Raw genomic sequence first — 12,704 nt, 5'->3', positions numbered from 1 at the left:
ACACTTACCACCCACAGTAGATTTGTTTTCTGTGTGACAAGGTAATTATGAGCTTGGGGCCAGAAGGCCCAGGGGCCAGTCTGAAGATGGTCACTTCAATCTGGTTCTCCCTGTTCTACTAACATTATTGATTTTTAGTTTTATTTATTATGGTGATTTTTTTGTGTGTGATCTGGCCCTGGTGACATGAGGTATGGAGGCGAGAGAGCAAAACACATTTATTCTTGTCACAATTTAGCTTCTTGAAACCACCTACCCACCCAACATTTTTTCCCCCAATCTACAGATTTTAGTACCATTGTTTACCTGTCTTCATTCTCTCCCCTAGTCCCAAAGTTCTCCCAAAGATTCTCCCAGGAAATGGAGCCAGGTGTGGCTGGAGGATGGCAGCTGGGGAGACGTGTGGGGACAGCAAACTTGGCACCTTTGTTAGTGTCCATTAACTCATCCAGCATTCCTGGTACCTGTCAGTTATTTCTAGGCTAAACTCCCCAACTCTCTGCTTCTTTCTCATTCCTTCCCCCTATCCTGAGACAGGCCAAGCTCTGTGCTTTTTTTTTTTTTTTTTTTCTATATCAGTTTCTCTTGCTATGAAATGGGTGAGAGAAAAACCGATCAGGAAGCTTTCAGAGAGTGGGATTGTGACTGGATGGACCCAATTCAAAGTTTGCCTGCCTGACCTTCAGGCTACTAAAGGCCTCCCATAATGTACTCTACTTCCTTATGGGAACCGCAGGCTTTAGGCAACAAATTACAAGTATGAGGGTGCGCTCTCAGACAGAATGATTGCCATGGGAATCAGCAGAGGCCGAAGGCGATTTGTGGGGCCACATTCCCCGGCCTGTGTTCTCTGTGTGTGCCAGGAGAATGAATAAATCATTGTTCAGGGGCGGGATGCAGCTGCCGGGCTCCTCCCCTCGGCACATGCCCCGACTCCTGCTCCTCCATTGAGGGCTGCTGGAGCAGAGCGGTTTATACACCCAGCTCCCCAAATCCTATTGAGGCCTCCCCCTCTGCACGAGCCACCGGCTCCAAGCCCATTCAGGCTAGCCCTTTGTGCTAGAGGTTAAGTGGTTACATGTGGGGGGCACCCAGAAAGGACCTGTCAGGCCCTGAAAGGCTGTGCTGATACTGAGCCCTCCTACTGATGAATGGGGTGGGTGGAGGAGAGGTGGGCGGCCTGAGGATGGGGTGGGGGAGAGGGCATGGGGATTATGGAGCCCACAGAGGCAGCTGCTAGGAAGCGGGTGGAACAGGCACCCCTTCTCTCATTCTTCCTTCAGATCAGATTTTCTATCTAGCTCACTCCCATTGCTGTGGGCTCTGGGGTGTTCAAACAGCCTTAAGACTTTGGATTTGACTTTTCTGGACTCCTGGTGGAAGAGAGGTTTGGGAGAGAACATTTACCACTTAGGTGCCTTGGGGAAAAGGGTCTATTTCATTCGTCCAACAGCTCCAAAACACCCCTCAGTTTGCCCCTTTCCCTCCAGGAGTGGAGGGGAAGGTTGGGGCGGGATTCATCTCCCAAGTTCATGTGGTGCAGTGGACTTGAAACTGTGCCACTGAACTTTAAAAGCTTCCTGGGACATCCCCCACTCAGGAGCTGTTTAGGGTGGGGTTGTTCAGGGGAGAAAGGAGACCTCAAATTGGGTGTATTGCAAATATTTTGCATGAAAATAAAAGATCCCAAGCCTTCAAAAAAAATTTTTTAGCTTCAGATTTGATGTACGTCCCCCCTCATTTTATAGCTGAGAAAACAGCCATATGGGGGGGTGGGAAATTTCTTGATAGACTAGAGTGGCACTTTACCTTTAAGAGGCTGAGGAGAAAACGGATGAACAAAACAACTAGGTCACCAGCTTTGTAGGCCTTTCTTTCCCGAGATGAGCTAATTCTGGGGAATGATTTTCCTTCTAATATGCCTTCAGGGCTCTCTGATACATCAAAGGTTCTCCAAGGCTGTGTGCCTGGTCTTGGGATCCCAACTAACAATGTTCGTATTATAACATTATTTAATAACGTTCAAGGCATATTATCTTTATTTAACCTAAAAAGGTTAAAATGGTTTGATTTGCCTAAGTTCCCAAAGCCATGTGAGGAGGTTGACAGATGATATGAGCTCAGGAAGAAAATAAAGCAGGTGGCTGGTACCCCAGCACTGGGAGCCTGGGCTTTGTTCTGATGAGGAACCTCTGGGGGCTCCCTGTTACTTCCCTGTTGCCCCCAGGAAGAAGCCCCAGCTCCAAGGGATAGCGGTCAAGACCTTTCATCTCTTAGCCTACTTTTATCCTCCAGCTTCATCTCCTACCTCTATTGCCCGACATGTACCAGTCACACTGGCCTTCCCTGTGTTCTCTCAACACACTCAACACACATACCACAGATGGTCTCCTTGGCCTTTTCCTGCTTTCTCTCGGTGAGCTTCTATTCATCCTTCAAAGCCTGGCTCTGCCACATGCAATATAGACTCTAACTCAACAGTCAATCCAGAATTTGTTGTCTTTTGTAGCCAGAACACATATGAAGGGGTAGAAGTAGGTGTGGTTCCTTAGGTGATTGTACCTAATGACTTACTCAAAGGGTTAACTTCCTGTCTCTGACATTGTAGGTTCTGCATGGTCAGGAGGCTTTAGCATCTTGGGAGGAATGTTTCTAACCAGGGAACACAAAGGTTTCATTCCAAGCTCCTCATAATACTAGAGAAATAGAAGAAAGGAGGTCACCATGTAGGTTGGACTGATGATGGCCACCATGGGAAATAGAGTTGCTACTATTTAATGAGGACGGAGAGGTGCATGAGTGGGACCCAGAGATGTTCTAGTAATCATGGTTGTTTTGATTGCGAGCGAAAGAAATCCCACTCAAGTTAGGTTTGGTGAAATAAGGGTCTTATTCAGCTGTGGGCAAACTATGGCCTGCGGGCCGGATCCGGCCCGTTTGAAATGAATAAAACTAAAAAAACAAAAAAGACCGTACCCTTTTATGTAATGATGTTTACTTTGAATTTATATTAGTTCACACAAACACTCCATCCATGCTTTTGTTCCGGCCCTCCGGTCCAGTTTAAGAACCCATTGTGGCCCTTGAGTCAAAAAGTTTGCCCACCCCTGGACTCTTATTGGAAGGTATACAAAGGCCTCAGGAAACAGACTGGATCATCACTAGGACAGTCTTTTGTCTCTGCTTCTGTGTGTCAGCATCATTTTCTCCTATTACACACTGACTTCTACTTGCCAGGAAATGTGATTGCTGCAGCCCTAAGCTCACATCTTCCCTGCTTTGTCCCCCTTTCATTTTATGTCAGCAAGTCCCAGAGAAAGACTGACTGGAGGGGGCAGTCCTATCCTGGGACTCATCAGGCTGCTGTTTAACCCACGTGGTTAGGGCTGGGAGAGACAGAGCTGAAGGAGAAGTGGGGAGGAGCTGTTCTGGGCCCACCAAACAATCAGGTGACTATGGCTGTATGGCATGGGGAGAGCTGCATAATCCCGGCCAACGAAGCCCAGAGCCTTTAGGAGTGAAGATTTGGGTCACCTCACAAGGAAGAAAACTCTGTGGCTGAAGGCAAGGGGAACTTGCAGTGGGTGAAGGAAAAGGGAAACTCAGTTCAGACCTGAGGTCTCCACCTGCATATTCTAAGCTGGGGGAGTATCCAAAGTTTGAGTTACTTTTGCCTCCTCCCTTTTATTTCCTTTTTCCTCTTAAAAATAGGAAATGTCATAATCTAAAATGGTTTTTCTTCCCTCTTCCGTCTCCCTTATTTTTGTATATAGGATTGGTTGGAGTGATTTAATTTGCATTTAATCTTGAGGTAGCAGAATGGTGAGTTGGAATCAAGTTGAAACTGGAAGAGGATGTCCCAGCAGAGATCACAGAGTTGAATTCTTTCTCATAAAAAAAAAAAAAAGCAATAGAAAGGGATGAAGGAAAGACAAGGTATTTTATTTATTTGTTAAATTATATTTTTATTGATTTCAGAGAGGAAGGGAGAGGGAGTGAGAGATAGGAACATCAATGATGAGAGAGAATCATTGATTGGCTGCCTCCTGCATGCCCACACTGGGGATGGAGCCGGCAACCTGGGCAGGTGCTCTGACAGGTAATCAAACCGTGACCTCCTGGTTCATAGGTCGACACTCAACCATTGAGCCACTCAGGCCAGGCAAGACAAAGTATTTTACTTATTTATTTATTTATTTGTTATATTTTTAATAGCCTTGTTGAAACAGGGCCACTAAGAATTTTGGTTACCTCCCAAAAAATTAGGAGAGAGAGAGAGAGATGGGACAAAATATTTTAACTATATTATTCAACAATGAATCCATATTAGTTTAGTTTTGAAATGGGGTGAATGGGGTTGGGGGTGCATGAGGAAAGTGTAGCCAATTGCATAGCTTGTTCAATAAAATGGGGGTGTGGAAGGGACCCCCCCGGAAGCTCATGTGCCCTGAAGGCTAAATTTGTCCCAGTCTTCTTTCCGGAGAACTTATTTTAAGAAGCCTTAACTTACTTCACACCAGCCAGTGCTTTCTGGTTTTACGATTGAAGCCAGAAATTCCTCTGTTCTCTTTGATTGCAAACTGAACCACCAAACCCTACCCGTTTCCCCCAAGGAGGAAGGGAGTGAGGGGGTCAGGCTCCAGTAAATAGAAACAGGAGAGCTCACTGCACTGGCACCCGGCCGGGCAGCAGCCCCATGCCTTTCCCAGAGCAGGTTTTCTTTCTGCTCTTAAAAACGTACCTTTCGTTAAATAAGCACAGAATGAACACATCATTTCCAACGGTGATAGCTGCTGTGAAGAAAAGGAACAAAGTGCTCAAGGACTGTATCAGAGAAGGCTGATCTGAGAAGAGGTCTAAAATATGAGAGGGGGAAGGGGATGTTCAGCAGAAGGAACAGTGTGTGCAACAGCCGCATGGTAGGCAGGACGGAGCCTCAGGCCCGATTGCAGAGATGGAGCTCAAAGGCTGACGCGGGAGAGACGGGTCGGATGCTCAGAGCCCAGAGGATGCTGCCTGAAGGATTTACCCCGCAATGGGGAAGCGATCAGGAGTTTTAGGCAGGAGGGTGTTGGCATGCCCAGATTTTCATTTTTTGAGACTGTCACTCTCTCTGCAGAGAAGGGCCCAGTGAGGGCAGTTAGGAACTAACACCGGACCTGCCAGGCCTCGGTCAAGGCTGCGGAAGGCGCAGGCGGGGAGGCGGTCCAGGGGCTGCGCTTCTCCGCGGGAAACCGAACCGGCCCACGTGGGCCAGGCCGCCCCGCCCCACGCGCTGACGCCGCCGGGCTCCGCAGTCCACGCCTGGAGCTGGGAGCGCAGCCCAGGAGCCCTGCACCCCACGCCCGACCCGCGTGGACGCCCAGGCCAAGGGACCCCGAGCCCGGAGGGGCGATTCCCGCCGCGGGGCCAGTGGAACCAGAGCTGTCCGTGCCGGGGCGGGCGCCTCCAGGCCGTGAGTCGGGGGCCCCAGGGGGAGGGTTGGGGCTCAGCCGCAGGGGTTGGGGGGCCAGGAGGGAAGTCGCAGCGTACGCTCAGCTGCCTCCTATGGGGCAATTAAGGGAAGGATGGTACCTACTCTCTGTCTTGGGGAGTCTCCCTTTCCCGCAAGGCTAGGCAGGGAGGGAGGCTGATCGCCCCCATCCTCACAGAGCGACCTCCCCACCACCCACCCAAACCCCGGCAAATTGCGGATTAGAGAGAGAAACCCGATCCTGGGGTGTCTGGGTTCCCGTTTTACCGTCTCTGAGACCCCCGCGATTCGTAACACCACCAACCAACACATCCCAGCTTCCTTCACGGCCCCGCCCAAGTTTAGGGAAAAAGAAACGTTTGGGTGGGGAAGATCTACAGGCGCCTCGCTCAGCGGGGAGTTTGAAGGTTAGAAAGGATCTGTCCCTACACCATCCCCCCACCCCCACCCCAAGACTTCTCCCCACTACTGGATGTGGGGAGGGTCCCTGTCACTTACCTTATGTCTCACTCTTACTGATACCCGAATTTTCTAATTCTAGTGATAGTGGGCAGTAGAAACCTCTTGTCCATTGAAACCCTAATTTTGGTAGAAGGGGGTTATTGAGGAGGAAAGAATAGTATTGTATGTCCTCCCTCCAGGGCATCAAGATGGAGCAAGTTAGGGGCAGGGACACAGGATAGTAGGTATGGAGGGACGAGGCAAAATCCAAGAGGCTTGTCCACAGGGAGGTGGGGTCCTCCTTGGGCAGAGGAAGGAACTGGACCCAGCGGGGCCAGCCCTGGGCAGCCGGCAGGAGCCTCTTGCTGCTCTTCCTGAGCATAGATATCCCACTGCAGCCCACCCCTCCCCCATTCACTCACCCAGCAAGTATGGACTGACACCTGCTAGTGCCAAGCTCCATGCTGGCTCCTGGGAATATGATGGAGGATATATAGAGGAGTTCCCCATCTAGTCTGGGAGCTGGATTTGTAAGCTGCTTTTACAAGAGAGTTTTTTAAAAAGTGAATAGACATTTACTGATCATCCATTATGTGTTGGGGACAAGAAACAAACATAAATTAGACAGTGTGTACCCAGGGCAGTGGGACCCAGAGAAAGGCAGTTAACTGTGTGTTTGTGTATGTTGGGGCAGTGGGGAGAACATCACGATGGCTTCAGAGACCGGGGGTGGGGTGGGGGGGATATTAGAACTGAGTTTTGTTTTTTTAAAATATATTTTATTGATTTTTTACAGAGAGAAAGGGAGAGGGATTGAGAGTTAGAAACATCGATGAGAGAGAAACATCGATCAGCTGCCTCCTGCACACCTCCTACTGGGGATGTGCCCACAACCGGAATCGAACCTGGGTCCCTTCAGTCCGCAGGCCGACGCTCTATCCACTGAGCCAAACTGGTTAGGGCAGAGCTGAGTTTTGAAGTATAAAAAGCAATTTGTGGGTGGAGAAGGAAGGACCTTAGAGGGGAGGGAAGAGGAAGGGTACCGTGTAGGCCACGGGGATTGCGGGAGGAGAATAATGGGGCATTTCTGAGATCTCTGAGCAGTTTGGTGTGGCAGGAGGGGCAGAGTGGCAAGAGGCAAGTCTGGAGGGATGAGCAGGAGCCAGATGAAGCACAGCCTTGTAGGCCATGCAGAGGTTTAGCAGGAGTTTAGGGAGCTGTGATGAATCAAATTTACATTTGTAACTGGAGGCAGAGAGATCAGAGAAAAGGCTGTGGCAGTCAGTAGTCGAGGTAAGAAATGGCCTAAACCAAGTGAAAGTGAGGAGAGATGCATGTACATACACACACAGAGGGTTTGGTGTTTTTCTCAGAATTTCTTGGCCAATGAGATGGGGAAGGAAGCAGAGTGAGGGGTCCAGGATGCTCTCAAGTGTCTGACTAGAGAGCCGGATGGAGAGTGGGGCCAGTTTGCCGAGGTCACTGAAGAGGAAGAGCTGTTTGGACACGTAGAATTTGAGGAGCCTGTGGTTGGTTGCAGGGTTGGAAAACAGTTGGATCTGAGCTGGAGAGAGATCTGAGTCACCAACACATGATGCTCCTTGAAGCTACAGCAGAGGATGAGGTCATCTGGGGAGAAGTGCATAGAATGAGAAGACACCCTGCCTCAGAGGGCTGAGGGTAAAGCTGTGCAGGAGACTGAGAAGCAGCAGACAGAAAGGGAGGAGGAAAACCAGGAAGGGAGGTGTTACCAGAGTACAGGGAAAGGGACTGGAGGAGGAGCAGCCAGGCTCGCTTGCTGATTGCCTCCACTCTGTCAGGACACCCACCCTGTCCTGCTCTGACTCATTCTTCTGCTTCCCCTCTACAGACCAGATGTTCGCCATCCAGCCAGGGGTAGCTGAGGGGGGCCAGTTGCTGGGGGGCCCACCTCCTGGAGTATGTCAGCCTGAGTTTCATCCAGACAGCAACTCCAACTTCATGGCGAGTGCCAAGGACGCCAATGAGAATTGGCATGGGATGCCAGACCAAGTGGAGCCCATCCTGATGAGGAACTCCTCCGAGTTGCCCTCTGACAACCAGGCCTTCCAGGACCCTGGACTCCCTGAGGGGGAGCTCCGCAGCCCACCAGAGGGAGCAGAGATCCCCAGAGCTGAGCCTGAGAAGATGAGTGGTACCGGCACAATTTGCTCCCCTCTGGAGGACAATGGCTATGCCAGCAGCTCCCTAAGCATTGACAGCCTTAGTAGCAGCCCTGAGCCTTCCTGTGGGACTCCTCACGGCCCTGGGCCTTCAGATCCCCTTCTGCCCTCAGTGGCCCAGGCTGTGCAGAAGCTGCAGGCTCAAGAGCGCTACAAAGAGCAGGAGAAGGAGAAGCACCACATGCACTTGGTGATGTACCGCCGCCTGGCCCTGCTCCAGTGGATCCGAGGCCTGCAGCATCAGTTGGTTGACCAGCAGGCCCGCCTTCAGGAGAGCTTTGACACCATCCTAGACAACCGAAAGGAGCTTATCCGCTGTCTCCAACATAAGGCAGCACCGTCCAGGCCCTAGGACCAGGATTAAGAGTGTGCCTCTCTGGGTATATGTATATATTTGCAGGCATGTGTGAGATTGTGTACAAGTATATGATTAGCTGGTATGAGTGCAGGTAAGCATAAGTGAGTATGTATGTGCTAACATGTGCCAGGCATCAGCTTATGTGTGCTGTATATATACACAGCCTAAATTATGTGCAGGCCTGTGTGAGTGTGTCCATCTATGTATGTATGGTATGTATGTAAGAGAGTAATAACATTTTGGTTAGTTTACTTTATTGTAAGAATACAGTGCATAACTCATATAACATATAAAATAGGTGTTAATCGACTATGTTATCCATAAAGCTTCCGGTCAGCAGCAGACTATTAGTAGTTAAGTTTTTGGAGAGTCAAAAGTTCTACATGGATTTTCGACTGTTTCAGGGATCAACACACTCCTAAAACCTTCGTTGCTCATGGGTCAACTGTACATACAAAAGAAGTGTGTGCCAATGAGTAAGTTTGAATGTTGAGGCTTGTGGTGGGTGTATATGAGTGAGCTCTTGTCTGTGTAGGCCTATATATAGGGGTGCATGTGTGCTGGTGAGGCCTGGGAAGTGTATATTAGGAACATGTATTTGCAGGCAGACTCCTGAGCAAGGGTGTGCAAATATATATTCAATTGCACATGTGGGGCATCCATCCACACCCTATGTTACCCATGACCTGCTGTAGCTTTTTTTCTCCACAGGGCCCCACTGCTCCCTGGAAAGAGGGTCTCTTGGGGTTTCCCAGGCCACCCCTCCTTCACCTTCCCCTCACTCTTCCTAGATTTTGCTCTGCTAAGGCTGTTGTCCCTGACCATAGATTTGCTGTAGATGGTAGCCGCTTTGGCCTATCAAGGCTTTTTGGCTGCAATTTTGCCAGAGCAGTTGGTAGAGAATTAGTATCAGGCAGGGGAGCTGGGGGTGGTGATTGACACCATGGCAGGAATGGGGGTGGCATCAGAGAAGAAGATAGGGACTGTCTCTCTTGAACTCTGCCTCCCAGCATGTGGGAGATGGGGATGTGGAGATGATCATGGTAGAACCCTGTGAAAAATAGGAGTTGGGGAATTCTTAAGTGCCAGTTCCAAACAAACCACAAACCAGCTCCTCTCCACTGCAAAGGAGCTGTTACAGACCATATTGATTTAAGATTCTGATGAAAAGAAATGTGTGCTAATAAGCTTGCAAGGAATGGACAAGGTGTTCCCAGGCTGTTGGGTAAAACCTCGCTTCTGTCTCTGTGCCTCTACTTGCTGTGCCGCTCTGGATTTAGCAGCACTGGATGTTGAATTAGTTTGGTTCTTTTCCCTGAAATCAGACTGCCTGTGCCAGGAGGAGCCACAGTTCTTTCAAGAGTGGGCAGGGGGCAGGGTCAGCCCTACCCCTGTAACCTCTTAGGATGCTGAATCATACCCCCTTTCATCACTGAATGCCCTCTAAATGGGAGTTGACAGGCTCCAGCAGAAGCTCTGTGAGGTGGAGAGCTGGTGAATTCTGGAGAGAGCCAAAGACTAAGGTAGCCAAGCTCTCGGTTTTGCTCCTGGGAGCCAAGAGGTTGCAAGATCCTAATGGGTGAGCAGTGGCATGGAGGTCACTGATCCTACCGCTGGCTCTCAGTCTTCCTATCTGTAAAATGTGGGGGCTCTTTCTATCTCTAGGTGGGTGGGTGGGTGGGTGGTGAAAGCAATGGGAAGTGAGGCTGAGACAGTGACCCTGGGGACTTGTGTCTAGCTCTTGCATGTTGAGTCTGAATCAAGATGAATAAACTGGAGCAGAGAAATGCATTTCTTGAGTTTGTGTTTCTATTCTATTCTTGAGTTTGTGTCGTCTGGTGGCCTCTTTTTCACATCATCTGAGCCCCTTTGTGAGCAGGGTTCTGAGCTGGGGGGTAAGGGTGGGGGAAGACACGGGAGGAGGAATCCAGCCTGCGACAGTTGACAGTCTGATGGTGGGACAGAGAGGTCTCCCCTAAGGGGTTTCTCAGGTTGACAGGGGGGACTTGGCCTATTTGGGTTGTCCTTATCCTAAAGCACCTTTGGGCCTGAAAATGGGGGTGTTGATTGTGAAAGACACCCCCCGCACAAAACACACAAACACTCATATTCTCAACCCTGCTCTAGAGCCACTGCTTCCCTGAAAGGCAGCCTGACTGCAAACGACTGAGGGTCCTTAGATGGTTCTGACGCAGATGTGGTTACAATCCATGTGCATGACTTCAGATATTTGTTGATGCCAATCATATTGGATCTTCTATTTTATGTTAACTTGTATGATGATTTATTGATGTCTCAAAAATCCAATACTTTTATAAAGAAAGTATATTAGTTACCTATTGCTGCATAACAAATTACCCTAAAACTTAGTGGCTTAAAGCAATACACATTTGTCATCTCACCACTCTGTAGGTCAGGAATCTCTCTCAAGGCTGCAGTCAAGGCCGAGTCAGTCCAGGGTGCATGGAGCATTCAGTTCTTTAAGGACTGTTGGCTGAAGGTCACCTTCAGTTCCTTGCCATGTGGGCCCTTCTAACATGGCAGCTTAATTCATCAAAGCATGCAAGTTACTAGTAAGAAAGTCAGAGTACTAGCAAGACAGCAGTCAATTTTCTGCAACGGAATCATAGAAATTCATCCCCTCCATGTTGCCATATCCTGTTGGTTAGAGGTAAGTTTCTCAAAGGGAGGATATTACACAATGGTCTAAGAACCAGGAAGGGGGAGAATCAGAGGGCATCTTAGAGGATGCCTACCATAGAAGGCATATTTTATTGATTAAATCAATCAAATACTGTATTGATTATTTTTAAATTACAAAATAAAAATTATATTCTACTTACAATAATTGAAACATTTTTTTTAAAAATATATTTCTTTATTGATTTCAGAGAGGAAGGGAGAAGGAGAGATGGAAACATCAATGATGAGAGAGAATCATTGATCGGCTGCCTCCTGCACGCCCCCTACTAGGGACAAAGCCCGCAACCCAGACATGTGCCCTTGGCCAGAATCGAACCTGGGACCCCCCAGTCCGCAGGCTGATGCTCTATCCACCTAGCCAAGTCGGCTAGGGCAATAATTGAAACATTTTAGAGAAAGATATATATATTTTAAATCCCAGAAAGTATACTTCTCAGAAATAGTGACCCAAGATATTAATAATTCTTACTATCTCTACATTTGATATTTATACAGAAACAGTATTGAACCAGTTTTGACAAATTCCACTTATTAAGAGATCTTGTTCTAGCAAAGAGCTATAGCTAAATTTGAATAACTTTAACCATGGAGGTTTCTAACAATGAGACATGAAGCCCTCAGAGCACAAGAGGGGGAATTTTCAGGAAGGACCCGCTTTCCCAAACGTGTGAAGCCTCTTCTGAGCACAACCAATGGTGAAGAGCACAGACTGTGAGGCCAGACCCCTGGTTTTGGAAGTTAGCACCATTGTTCTCTGTCTCTATGACCTTGGGCAAGTCAATTAACCCTTTGTGGTCGTATTAAATTTGGACATGGGTGTCATACTGGTCGGAATTAATTTCCATTGAAAGAGCAGTGATACATAACATGCAAGATTATGAAGGATAAACAAGATTTATTAATTCTTTTTTGGAACTACATCACTACTAGTAGAATCACTACAAACGTTATCACTTTCTACGTCAGAGTCAGTATTCAAGGTGCCAAAATAAAACTCTTCATCGTTACTTTCAGATTCGCAGTACACTTCTTTCGGTAACTTTCTTTTTGCCATTTTGGAGTATTATTTTGAAATATCTTAACAAGCGAGAATGCCTAATTACACTTAAATGTAATTTGTAAAGCTTTATTTGAAATTCTGCGAAGTATCTCCGAAGCTTGTCGATTTCTTCACTCTCAAAAGGCGACTGACTCGCCACGGTGGAACAACCGCGTTTGTTTATATTGAGTTTCGATATCTCCGATTTGTCGGGGCAATGTTTTGGTTCGTGACAAGGTCGCTTAGACACTTAAGAGCTTCCAGAGAAATTATGAACTGATACATGAATGAATAGAGTTAAGATTCGTACAGTTCCTTGCTGTGGTGGCTGAGAGCAGACAAACGACCGCAAAGGGTTAACTTCTCTGTACTGTATCTCAATTTCCTCATTTTAAAATGAAAATATAGGGTTGTAACTACTTCATAGGGTTCTCTCAAGGATTAAATTAATATATAGTATGCAAAAATACTGATAGCTGTACATGGCAC

At 48.0% G+C, this 12,704-nt stretch overlaps 1 protein-coding gene across 1 annotated transcript; it reads left to right on the top strand.

The window, feature by feature from the left end:
• Nucleotides 1-5,327: 5,327 nt before the first annotated feature.
• On the top strand, nt 5,328-10,264 carry CUNH1orf216 (chromosome unknown C1orf216 homolog). Its single transcript, XM_070403239.1, has 2 exons — nt 5,328-5,455; nt 7,785-10,264. The coding sequence occupies exon 2, from the start codon at nt 7,790-7,792 to the stop codon at nt 8,465-8,467; it is 678 nt and encodes a 225-aa protein (XP_070259340.1). The 5' UTR covers nt 5,328-5,455; nt 7,785-7,789; the 3' UTR covers nt 8,468-10,264.
• Nucleotides 10,265-12,704: the final 2,440 nt, after the last annotated feature.

This window comes from Myotis yumanensis, unplaced genomic scaffold, assembly GCF_028538775.1.
Source record: "Myotis yumanensis isolate MYYU_CA2020_CCGP unplaced genomic scaffold, mMyoYum1.0.hap1 SCAF_2, whole genome shotgun sequence".
NCBI lineage: Eukaryota > Metazoa > Chordata > Mammalia > Chiroptera > Vespertilionidae > Myotis > Myotis yumanensis.
The sequence above is the reverse complement of the archived record's forward strand: the minus strand, read 5'-3'. Positions and strand labels throughout refer to the sequence as shown.